This window comes from Candoia aspera, chromosome 8 (assembly GCF_035149785.1).
Source record: "Candoia aspera isolate rCanAsp1 chromosome 8, rCanAsp1.hap2, whole genome shotgun sequence".
Classification (NCBI taxonomy): Eukaryota; Metazoa; Chordata; class Lepidosauria; order Squamata; family Boidae; genus Candoia; species Candoia aspera.
Window position 1 is genome coordinate 49,145,355 of NC_086160.1, and position 12,824 is coordinate 49,158,178.

The 12,824-nt window shown below is 37.1% G+C and overlaps 1 protein-coding gene across 1 annotated transcript in view; it reads right to left on the reverse strand.

Annotated features, from left to right (window-relative positions):
• Positions 1-12,824, reverse strand: part of BLTP1 (bridge-like lipid transfer protein family member 1) — a 145,567-nt gene that overhangs the window by 92,069 nt on the left and 40,674 nt on the right. The window contains exons 17-25 of the mRNA XM_063310165.1: positions 11,309-11,487; positions 11,069-11,175; positions 8,562-8,767; positions 7,872-8,099; positions 6,133-6,270; positions 5,387-5,563; positions 3,325-3,453; positions 1,390-1,509; positions 575-855 (exon numbers count right to left, since the gene is read on the reverse strand). Of these exons, the coding sequence (XP_063166235.1) occupies positions 575-855; positions 1,390-1,509; positions 3,325-3,453; positions 5,387-5,563; positions 6,133-6,270; positions 7,872-8,099; positions 8,562-8,767; positions 11,069-11,175; positions 11,309-11,487 (1,565 nt within the window). The remainder of the gene's footprint in view (positions 1-574; positions 856-1,389; positions 1,510-3,324; positions 3,454-5,386; positions 5,564-6,132; positions 6,271-7,871; positions 8,100-8,561; positions 8,768-11,068; positions 11,176-11,308; positions 11,488-12,824) is intronic.

The window sequence follows — 12,824 nt, forward strand, 5'->3', positions numbered from 1 at the left end:
GAGTAGGATTTGAGGTGATTTCCTAATCTCTTTGCTGCAGAACTCTTTGCAATGGTGAGACAAAGGTGAGAAGAGTTTGCTACAACAGTGATTTCTATTCATTCAACATTAGGAATAACCCAAATCCTCCAAAATAAATGTACTGAGTTCTTGGGAAATAAATGTTGGAGATATTAGATACGAGATATTTCTTGTATCTAAACGGATACTATTTCCCAGAAATGGATTTAAAAGATCTGATTATATTATAAAACAAATATATACAAAATTCTGCCATTACTATCACGATTTCCAACTTGAAAAAATGTCAGCTCCTAGTTATTAGATTATAATGAAACACTGTTAAAAACATTGTTAATAAATTATTTTTTTTAAAAAATCCATATACACAGATACATACACAGACATACATATATACATACATAAAATAAAAGAATTCTAGAATCAATTTTATGCATCAAAAATCTATAAAACGTTTACCTTTTTGAAGAATCTATTCAGAATGTTCATGTTTTCCCTTTTTTCGCTAACAAGCCTTTTTACTAACCGATGTTTCACTTGTCATTTTTCTTACCTCTTTGTTCTGCTATCATGAGTTTCCAAAAAATGTCTCTGTGCTTCATGCGTTGAATAGTAATCTGCTGCTAAAGCAACATCAGCAGTGATAAGGCCCATACTGATTGATCCTGCTTCTAGCCAATATGCCCTCCGTAGTAACGCAGGTTGAAGACTAGCTCGGCAATTATTTGCTTGCTCAATATACTGTCGTAATTGGAAGTCTTGAATGGCAGCACTTATACCTTCACCAACTGACTGATTGTGAAGGTTACAACTGGCAATGCGCACAGCACCCATCTAAACATCAAATTCAATAAAAAGATCAGTAGAATATCAACTCAAATTACTATAGGATACTTACCTCCTTGTAATAAAAATGAGACAATTTTAAATTTCTTACTTACAGGTACAAGTGTTAATGAAATTGTTAATATTATGATGGTAATTCAAATTATAAATAGGTTTGATACTTAGGAAGTCAAAGTTAGCTAAGAAATCAAACTACACACTGAGCAACATGTTTCTGCATTGTGTGTGTGTGTGTAATCCACAAAATTGTTTCTCAATTCAGACAAATTTTGACAATTATGATTATTAAAAATCAAACTTTTAAAGTCTATGCCAAAGGTCTCCAAGAATTAGTTATTTAAGAATGTTGATATTACATATTCTTATGTAATAACATTCAATACAAAGAATAGATATGCTAGATATAAAAAATCCCATTAAAGTCATGCTGAAAATAAATTGTTCTATTTTAAAAAACTGACATTTTAAAAAATATGTACAGTATACAAAAATGAAGATGTGAAATTAGACAAGTACTTCTACCTTTATATTTGTAGCACAACCATGCTCAACAATGTATACATCTGCACCATCTACTGCCAGGCGTATCATCATATATTTTAATTCATCAGATGTTAGACAAGGGCCAGAAATGCAATTTATCTAAAGATTTGGGGAAAAGAAGATAGTAATATATGTTATCCTTGGTATATATTCATCTTACTTCTAATAAAGACCAAGTGACACATCACTTCAACTGAAAATAGACAAAACTGAAAACAGTATTGTTTTTCTATGGTCATGGATTTATGATATATGAGGATTCCCATATTCTTTAAAGTAAAATAAATATTTTACTGGCCTGATCAAGTATTAAACCTGTAGAAGGCACCAACCTGAAAGGTCCCTCAGCTTGACTGAAGCTTCTGCTAATTTGAACCAGCCTGACAGCAGAACTCTTTGTTCAGTCAGCAACATAAAAATACTACCTCTTCTTTAAAAGAAATGCTATTAATCAGCATTCTTGCCTTTAAATGAAAAAATTACGCCACCACTGTAGCCTTTCTTGTGTTTAAAAAAAGGTCACAATTTTTTCAGCTCCATTTGATAAATGACTGTTTTCTTTTTTTTCCAACCTCAGTTCATGTACCAAAACAATCAGTGTTGCAACCAAGAATTAGGAAGACTGGGAAGGACCCAAAAAGATAAAATTGTTACAGAAAAATGAGTTGGGGAACACTGAAATTTTTAAAGAGTATCAGTCCCATAAAGATTTGACAAGTGATACAAGAGAAAGCTGTTTTCTGGCCTATGTTTTTTTTAAAAAAAGAAAGGGAAAGTAAATGTTGCAGCACTGAAAAGGGATAAAGAGCATATTAAATATTTTCTTAAAAGAAAAAAAGAGAGATGCCCAAGAAGGCAGCAAACTTGTTGCTGTTCACTGTCACCCTTTTAAGCTTTAAAATCCAGTAGTGATAACAATTCAAAAACTTTTTTTAAAAAAAATTACAATGATTTTTAACTGCATATAACTGCAATATACAGCATGTTTTACAACAATTTATTATTAAAATATTTTAATCACTATTCACCTTCAGATATTAACAATATTTAAAGTACGATTAAATTTCTACTGTGATATAATATTAAACCAGAAGAAAGAGAGATGAAATGAAATGAAATGAAATAGGCAGTTCCAGGTCAGTCATTCAGACCAACAAGCCAGTTTTTAAATTTCATTGGTATTTGTTTCTCATCAAGAGTTTTACATGCACATACACATAGTTGCAAATAAGCCCATTAAATCTGAAGAGACTTACTGTAAATAAGTTTATACAAGATCAGACCACAAGCCTATATACACTTTAAGACAGTCTCTTTTGCCCCATTTTAAAGTTCTACAATTTAGTGTCATGGATTTGGGGCAAACCCTTAAATAGGAAGAAGGAAAGGCAATATAAAATGATGGAAATATTGCAACAACTATAGAAATAATTGTTTCTGGGAAGTGGGCCCATAATGAAATTATGATTTATGTTATCATTTCTCTAATTTCAGTTAATCTTCCAAAACAATTGCATTACAACAACAGAGAATTATTTATGTATTTATTTATTCAAAATATTTCTATGCTGCCACAATCAAAATGATTCTCAGTGGCTCACGTAGTAAAAACATATAAAAATACAAAAATAAAAACACAACAGCACTACAATACAATTCAACTACAATACAACCTTCTAAAACTGCTCAGATGAAAACTTGTCTACACTGATAACAGAAGTCAAGGTAAGAAACATTTGGCCCTTCATCACAAATGTAAAGACTAAGAACTTTTTACAATGATAACATATGCCTCTACTGCTAATGGAACTGTAAAGGCAGAATCCCTCACTAATTGCATAATATTTGTAATGCAACATTCTCATTGAACCACCTTTCAAAAAGCCAGATGATAAGTTTACAAGAAGATGTTACCTTAGCTTCACAAAAACGACGATCAATTCCATGTTGACATATGATGACAGATTTTGGTCTTTCCAGTTGAAACTCACGACATGCCACATGAAACACAAATGTCTGTCCCCATTCAAACAGACATGCAAGCTGCAAATAGATAAGGACTACTGACTACACAGAAACCAAATACACTCAGAGGAGATTGGATATTTGAAAAGATTATAGTTCCTGGTTTTTGCAATAAATTCCACAAAACTAAATCCTGTATTTCAGAACAATTGCAGTGTAGTATACACTTGGACTGCAAATGGAGGCAGCTTAGAAGGTAGAAAGGAGAGGGCAACTTCTATCTGATTTGCAAAAATATAAAGGAAACTTTATGAACAGAACGTACTACATGAAGCTAACAACATGAAAATCTAGTTAAGTGCAATCAATACTATAATACTACTGTTTCATTTTTAGAACTCTGAAAATAGAATGGAAGCATTTTCAGTCTTCACATTATGCTCAAGAAAAAGAATAGAAAAGATGAGCAATGGAAAATTAATTATTTCTGAAGTGGAGAACACATAACTTGTTCAGTGGTATTCGGTGTAATATTTACACTGGGTTTATATATACATACATACAGATGTGTACAATGCATTAGTTTTAAATTTTTAATGGATTGTACATTTGTATATGTACACACACAGACATACACACAATATATGCAGTTGCATGCAAAAGTTTGGGTACTCTAGGTCAAGCTATATGCTTCAATGAATCTAAGTAAACAGAAGCTGACACAATCTCTGCACAATACAAAGTTAAAAATGTTTTTTCTGCAAATAAATGGCAAATAGTGTAAATTTAAAAAGGAAATAAAACAAAAAGATAGAAAATTAAAGAAAGGGGAATGATGGTGATTTGATCCTGTAGAGTTGATGGGAGTGAAACTATCATGTAATTAAAAATGAAAGAGCTAAAAATGTGTGCCAGAGAGTATGAGTTGGTATCATCTAAACTCTTGAGGGGCCTGTGAAGATAACCTTCCAACAGAATGAAAGATGAACATGAGGAAAGCGGATGTGGAATTGGCTTGAAACAGAATGAAAAGCATTACAAGATGGAATGCTAATGAGAGCGATAAAAAAAAGGATGCTGGATGGAATGATTAAGTGAAAGAGGCTGGATGAGAAGAAAAAACACATAAAAGAGAGTGAGTGCTCCAAAAAATGTGGACAGGAAAAGAAATTTCATACTCTGTGTGTGTGTGTGTGTGTGTGTGTGTGTGTGTGTACATATAAAGAAAGAACATAGTAAAAAAGAAAAGGAATAGTTCATTAAAGGAAACAGAGATAATGCAGGGATTTTGATGGAAATAAAAAATATTGTTATGGAAATGAGTGAAAAGGTTAAGCAAGGAGTATATAGAAGACTAAATGGAGTTAAGCAGCTGTGTCTTTCCAAAATTGTGCAGCTGTTCTCCTTTAAGTTGTTAAAAAGTGCTTCATATATTCCCACGCCCACTCTGAAGCATCTTTTTTCCTCTGAATCCAAACAATACATGGCCCTTGCAATAATAATTAAATAAAAGTTAGAATATACTGTATATATTTCTGTTCTCTTGAAAAGTATCCAGAATGTTCAAATCTCCAATGAATTCAGAGCGGAAATTGTAGTTAAATAACCAAAGCTACAAGTGCTTATACATTTATATTACTTTTTACTAATTAAGGTCAGATTTAAATAGATTCACTTTCAGCAAAATAGTTGTATATTTTTTCCAATTCAGTCCAAACAAGTTTTAAGAAAACGAAGACCCTAACCTGGATGTTATTTGAAACCATTGAGTCTGAATTCTGAAAATATGGATAAATATTGTGAGATTTTAATAGATATTCACAAATGCATAATTCTCATTTCTGTATGTCAAAAATTCCTATCTAGATTATTGAGCTCCTTCTACTTACACAGAAATAGGAGATTTACAAAGAAAACCAAAACAAATTTGTTCTAATTAACTTTTTTTTAGTCCTATGCTTTAATACATAAAACATATGTACACATTTTAGTCTGAAACTGAGTTACAAACCTGTGGAACTGTAACCTTGGCTGCCAGGGTCCCAGTCTGAATATCAATTAACCATGCATATTCCAAAGTCTCACTACCCAGAGGTAAACCTTCTGCTGAAAACATAGCATGAGCACGTAGCTGTAGACCTGAAAGGCTCACATGGCCCTCTCGAAGTACTTCATCCACAGTAGGTCTCTGTTAAGAAAGCAAGCTAGGTAGGGATTAGTGCTATATAGCTATTAAATGCTAACGCTCTGTCAGCTTTATATTACTGTAATTTTGCCATTAAATGTGCAAAACAAAATACAAGCTGTTTACAATTCCTGTTTTGTTTATCTATCAATCAAGTTGGCAAAATCATAGACTCCTACAATTCACATGACGCTATGGTTCTATATCATTAAAAATGTAAACTCAGGGAACTACCTTTGGGTATACATGTATAAGATGAACAGTAAATGTAAAAATTGAAACAGGAAGATAAGATGGGTTCAATGGTGTCATTCCACCGGAAAATCAGATTGCTTGTGCTACCTCAACATATAAACTAATCTGCTCCTGAGGGTTGGGGGACTTTCTAGAACATAGCTCGTTTGAATGCAACAGAACACTGGGAGAAAAATAATTGGAACTGGAATAACTGCAATTGGCTCACAATGTTGAATTAGCAATATAGAGCATGATAAAAAAAGTTAATTACTTATGTTCACTTTTCTTGGTCATTTAATTTCAAGCAGCTTGGAAAGTATTTAAAGTAATTTTACCTGATAATTGTCACTCAAGAATATATTCAATGGTGATAATACAAGCTGCAACATAGTTTCCTTATATCCCTTTTTCATCTCAAAACATAATCTTTCCAGAAAACCAGTAGGACATTCCGGGCCATCACTGCTGCAGTGCTAACATACAGAACATTAAAAATGGAAATAAACGTTTAATTAAATGCCAAAATTCTCAAATTATTAAATTATGAAAATATGCAAAATATTCTTAAATAGGCAAAAGCTACACTAGAAAATAATGAATTTACCTAAACCAACACCACTTAACTGTGGGTAATTCTGAAACTATTTCAGAGTTTTCAAATCTTAAAGAATCATTCCTTATTTTGCCCTGTATTGCAAAGTTGCCCATGAAAAATTTTCTTTTACTGTTCTTACCCAGGGAAGCAATAGTTCTAAGACTGAAGAAGAAATAAGTAACCATCCTTTCTTTTTATTACCTTGGAGAACTAAAGATCTAGTTACTCGCAATCTAGTTAGTCCCACTGTGCAACTACCTTTTACCCAACTTCAGTTAGAATGAGAATAAAGCTTTATATTAGAAGATCAGAACACAGCATTTGCCTGGGACTCACTTGATCTTTGCATTAAAGAGTGCATGGAAAGAGACCAAGAAATGAACAGAGCCAGGACAAAATCTCAATTTGATTTCATTTTAATTTCATTTTAATTTTAATTTAAATGTAAACTGAGCTTAAATTAATCATAATAGATATAGTAGCTTGCCATGAAAAAAAAACCCAACACCAAACTGGGAACTTTCTTATTTTCCTCAATATGCTTTTCATTAAGAAGATACTACTTTTCAAAGCAAGGAATATTCTATACAAAAAGCATACTGAAAGAAATAAAAAGGTTCTGTGTGTTTTAAGTATGAAAAGTTCATTGTATTTCCTTCTACAGGTAGTCCTTGGTTAACAACGGTAATTGAGACCAGAATTTCCATCACTAAGCTATGTGGTCCTGCCCAGCCCCGAGCCTCAGTAAGGTAAAGGACTGCCTCCTCTTCAACTCCCCCCACCTGCCTATCCCCCCCACCTCTGCCCTTTTGGTTCCCCTGCACTCCACCACCTCTGCTGGCCCTACCGCCTCAGGCTGACCTTCGCCATCTTCTTCCTTCCGCTGCTGAGTCATGCCTGGCCTGGCCCTTTGCAAGGCAGCTTCTGGCCCTGCCAGGCCTTCTTCCCTTCCAAAGCCATGCAAAAAAGCCACAGGCAATTTAGACAAGGCTACGTGTGGCCTTGGGGAAAAGGCCTCGTGCAGCCAGCAACTGCCTCACAAAGGGCCAGGCCAGGTGCGCCTCGTCAGCAGTGGAAGGAAGAAGACAGCAAAGATCAGCTGGGATGGCAGGGCTGGCAGGGCCAGAGGAGCCCAGGACAGCAGGGCCGGCAGAGGTGGCAGAGTGCAGGGCAGCCAAAAGGGCAGAGATGGGGGGAAATAGGCAGGTGGGGGGAGCTGAAGCACCCTTGCGGTCGTAAGTGTGGGCAGGCTGCCAAGCACCTGAATTTTGATCACATGACCACAGGGGTGCTACAATGGCCGTAACTTCAGGGACCGGGCATAACTACCATTCATTCAGCACCGCCGTTAAGCAAGGTCATTAAGTGCTTTTTTAGGACAATATCTAGCATGATTCACAGGCCAAACCCAGGAAATCTGTATTTCTACTTATGTGCACAATCTCCTAAAACCAAGGATAAAGTACTCATAATACTTACTACTGGCAAGCGTCCATGAACTTTGTACACATTAGCAAGCACAGTAATATCCCAAGGGCGTAAAGTTAGAGGATTAACTTGTTTAAGTGATGTATCACACTCTTTTTTGTCAGCATCTACTCCAACTGCTGTCCATCCAGAGCTTGAAGATGTTGACATAGACAGTACAGGGCTTGAAATGGCTTCCTCAAAATCAGTATACATCTCATCTTCACCAAAATAATTTTCCTAGTGAGATGAATTAACAATATTTATTGAAACAATATAACCCTCACACCTTAATAAAGCTTTCATATAGCAAGTTATTTAAAAATATTAATAATCTGCATGATTATCACATATTCTTATAATGCTTTAGAGATTTTTTTTTTTTCAAACATTTTAAGTAATTGGAAAGCTGGGTGTGATAAGTAGAACACATCAAATATTTGAGTTGTTGTAAACTAGAAGCTCTCTTTAATATTGTCCGCCCTGTGGAATACCAGCCTTGGAAGTATTTGATTTTGTTCTCATGCTGGTTGGAAATACGTAAGTTATGATTTAACATATTTGAAGTACCACCAGAATGGAAAGCTGGTAGGACATTTTCTTCATGTAGCAGAATAAGTTACAGTTAGAAAATATTGTTCTACACTTTTTAGTAACAATACAAGTTCCATCTATATCTTATAATCCAGGGAGAGCTCATACCTTTACAGACAGGAACGCTTTTAAAAGTGGTCCATATAAAGTTATTTGGGAATCTGGGGAAAGTTCTAGTTCTACATGAAACTTGTCAGGTGGAAGTTCAGAGGGGTCAACAGGAAGCCGGGAAGAAGCTGAAGGAGATGGCCCTCCATCTACCATTTTCTGTGATGGTCGCAGTGCAGATAAGATGGTTTCTTCCATTTCTGACACTTTGTAAATGAAAAAGTAAAACAATTAAGTGAATAGTGATAATATTTTACCAATGTATTGATGAAAGCAAATTCTGCTTTTTTTTTAAGATCAGAATGATGGTATTGAATAAATCCAAAGGCAATTAATAGCAATGTAATTTGTTTTATTGTTGGTATTTTACATTATTTTAAATTATATTTGTAAACTACCTGAAGATTTAACGCAAGATATTATTTTAAATAACAAATAATTCAAAACTGACATGTGTCCAATAAGAAGAGCATAAAAATATTAAAGGTAGTAAGTTCAGGAAAGCTTTGATTGAGATATATGATATATGATATGTGATGTGATTCGTATGCTTCTTTTCAAACTTTTAAATTAAAATTTTAAATGGGCACAAAATAAACAAAGTGGTCACTAAGTGGGAAATCATGTGACTGTGACTGTGCTTTCTGGCTTGAAACTGACAAGATTACTCAGTTGCACACCTTTGGCTTTTGTTTGCCTCCTAACCACTCCTCCTAACTACTACTCTGTTCTTAGGAATGCTCACTCCAGCACTGCGATAATTAACAAGAAGGGAGTTGGTGTTTGTATTTACATTCATTGGAGAGGAAGGGATTACAAGAGAGTAAGCAGGCACATAATGGGGAATACACATTGAAAGGAATGCACTGGTGCCCGCAGCAGTAAGGAGCTATGCAAACAGCCTGGTATATTTTTCACTGTGTACCTGCTTATTCTCTTCTAATCCCTTCCTCTCCAATCTCTCTCCGCTCTGTGAGGTTGGGAAATGGTGAGGCACAGCAGATACTGCCTATGGAAATCACCTGGTGGAGCCTTTCTTTTCTGGGGGGATGAGGGGAGAAGAGGGGCTACAGTTGGCATGGGCAGGAAAGCACTGGAGCAACTTGGGCATCAATGGGGATGGGGGAGAGGCATGTAGGTGCTTCTACTCTCTTGCTTTGCAGACCCAGGTGGGGGAGGTGCATTTGGACAGGAGGAGATTGGCAAGGAGAGAAGGGGATTATTCCAGTCATGCATATTGCAGGGGGGCATCTCCAGCCCAATATGGACACAGGAAGGTAAAGGAGGGAGAAGTGGTTAAGGATGGGGCTTTGCAGAGGGCCCTATTGCACGCAGCCCCCGAGTGGGATGGCAACGCAGCTTCCCTCATCCACTGCTTCTGTCCAGGATCTTTGCTCCTGCTTGACCATGGAGGAGACCAGGTGTCTGCCTCAGAAAGGTGCCTGTCAGCTCCTGCATATCTCCTCCTGGCCAGCCCCAGATCTGAAGTGACCCAAAGGGGCACCTTCCCAGCCCTGTTTGACATTCCAAATTGCATGTGGCTGGAGCCTCTGCCTCAGCGCACTTGCAAAGAGAAGGTACCCATGGGCAGGTTGGCCGGCTGGCTTAGGTCACACCAGCTTGGGACCCCAGCTGGCTTTTTCCGTTTTGGCAGGGTGGGAGCTGTGGGGAAAAGTTAACTGGCCTTGGTGAAAAGATGGAGCCCTCATGGCAGCAGCTGCAAGGAAAACTTTGACCAAAAGGAGGGGACTGTGAAGGGACTGGGACTTGGCAACTGACCGCGGAGCCACCTCTCACTCTGCCAAGTGCCGCCCAATTTTGGCAGAGCCCAGGAGGCACTCTGTCAGATGGCCATCAATCACTCCCCCAACAGGGCACTATGACACAAGGAAGCCTGGCTGGCCAGCCCAGGAGGTGGGTCCCTACGTAGAAGGTGCTACCTCAGTTTTGGAACATCATCCCCCTAGAAATCTCTCTGTTCTGTGGGTGGGGGGTGGGAGGGGAGAGAAAAAAAGCAAGGAATTTCTGTAGGCAATCTCTCCTGTGTCTGACTCATTCTTCTCTTCCACCCTGCTTCACAGAGTGGAGAGACTGGACATGTACTGACTATAATGGCGATCATGTGACTGAGGGACACTGCAAAGGTTGTAAATGTGGGCATTGGTTGTACTTTTATTTTTTCAGCACCATCATAACTTCAAACGGTTGCTGAATGAGGCAGTTGGTAAGTGAGGACTACCTGTATTAATCTATAGGGTACACATAGCTGAAAGAACTAGGAGGTCTACAGTTCTAAATTCAAGCAAATGGCTATGATTTACCTTCAGATTAATGAAGTTAAACAGGACAGTTGTTTATCATACGGGAAGCTACATAACTGAAAAACATGGCTCACATCACAAGTTTCCACTGGCTTTCCATTTATTCTGCTAAGGTTATTTTCTCTTTCAAAATGACTAAATAATTCTGTATTTTTCAAAAATTTGAATAAAAAGAAACAAACTTACATGATTGGTTCAATTGTTCATTAGCCTTCTGAGGATAAACTGGATGCCACACATATTCAATTGTGAGCATAATACTTGGTACTGTCCAGCATTCAACCCAGCCAGCCCTATTCAAAAAGAATGGTCTATGCAGTAATTATTTTATTAACTTTTTCTTAACATAAAACAAACCTACAACAACCACCAATACACATTAATTTCTTGTATATTTTGTCATGTAATAAGAGAAACCATACTTACTCCTCTTGAGTCATGTTCCTCCACTTGGCCTTGGTTTGTTTCTGACCACTCTGACTATCAGAAGGAGCACAAGACTCAGGATTCAATTTATTAGAATGACAATCTTTCACCAACATAAACAGCGAGTATTTACTAGGGTGGCAATCAGGTAGAAGTAACTGAAGATCAAGACCATCTCCCTGAAAATATAATGTAATACATATTTCGATATATTATATTTAAAACATACAGAAGTGGAAATACCGGTACCCCTCAATTTCCGCCCCCCAAAGAATCCCAATTTGCCATGAAATGAGTTGAAACTGACAAAACTTTGCTTTTGAAGTATGACTTCATGTATTCTTGTGAATAATAAAACAAATGAAACTGACATGGATGTAATTAATACCCCTTAGAATTTAAAAACTATCAAACAGTGGCACTCATTTCACATGCCAGTAAGGTAATGCTCAAGATCCTGCAAGGTAGACTTCAGCAATTCATGGAGCGAGAATTGCCAGATGTACAAGCTGGGTTTAGAAAAGGCAGAGGAACTAGGGACCAAATCGCCAATATCCACTGGATAATGGAAAAAGCCAGAGAGTTTCAGAAAAACATTTATTTCTGTTTTATTGATTATTCTAAAGCCTTTGACTGTGAGGACCATAACAAATTGTGGCAAGTTCTTAGTGGTATGGGGATACCAAGTCATCTTGTCTGCCTCCTGAAGAATCTGCATAACGACCAAGTAGCAACAGTAAGAACAGACCACGGAACAACAGACTGGTTTAAGATTGGGAAAGGAGTACGGCAGGGCTGTATACTCTCACTCTACCTATTCAACTTGTATGCAGAACACATCATGCGACATGCTGGGCTTGAGGAATCCAAGGCTGGAGTTAAAATTGCTGGAAGAAACATTAACAATCTCAGATATGCAGATGATACCACTTTGATGGCTGAAAGCGAAGAGGAACTAAGGAGCCTTATGATGAAGGTGAAAGAAGAAAGTGCAAAAGCTGGCTTGCAGCTAAACCTCAAAAAAACCAAGATTATGGTAACCAGCTTGATTGATAACTGGCAAATAGAGGGAGAAAATGTAGAAGCAGTGAAAGTCTTTGTCTTTCTAGGTGCGAAGATTACTGCACATGCTGTCTGCAGTCAGGAAATCAGAAGACGCTTAATCCTTGGGCGAAGAGCAATGACAAATCTCGATAAAATAGTTAAGAGCAGAGACATCACACTGACAACAAAGGTCCGCATAGTTAAAGCAATGGTGTTCCCCTTAGTAATATATGGCTGCGAGAGCTGGACCATAAGGAAGGCTGAGAGAAGGAAGATAAATGCTTTTGAACTGTGGTGTTGGAGGAAAATTCTGAGAGTGCCTTAGATTGCAAGAAGATCAAGCCAGTCCATACTCCAGGAAATAAAGCCAGACTGCTCACTTGAGGGAATGATATTAAAGGCAAAAATGAAATACTTTGGCCACATCATGAGAAGACAGGACACCCTGGAGAAGATGCTGATGCTAGGGAGA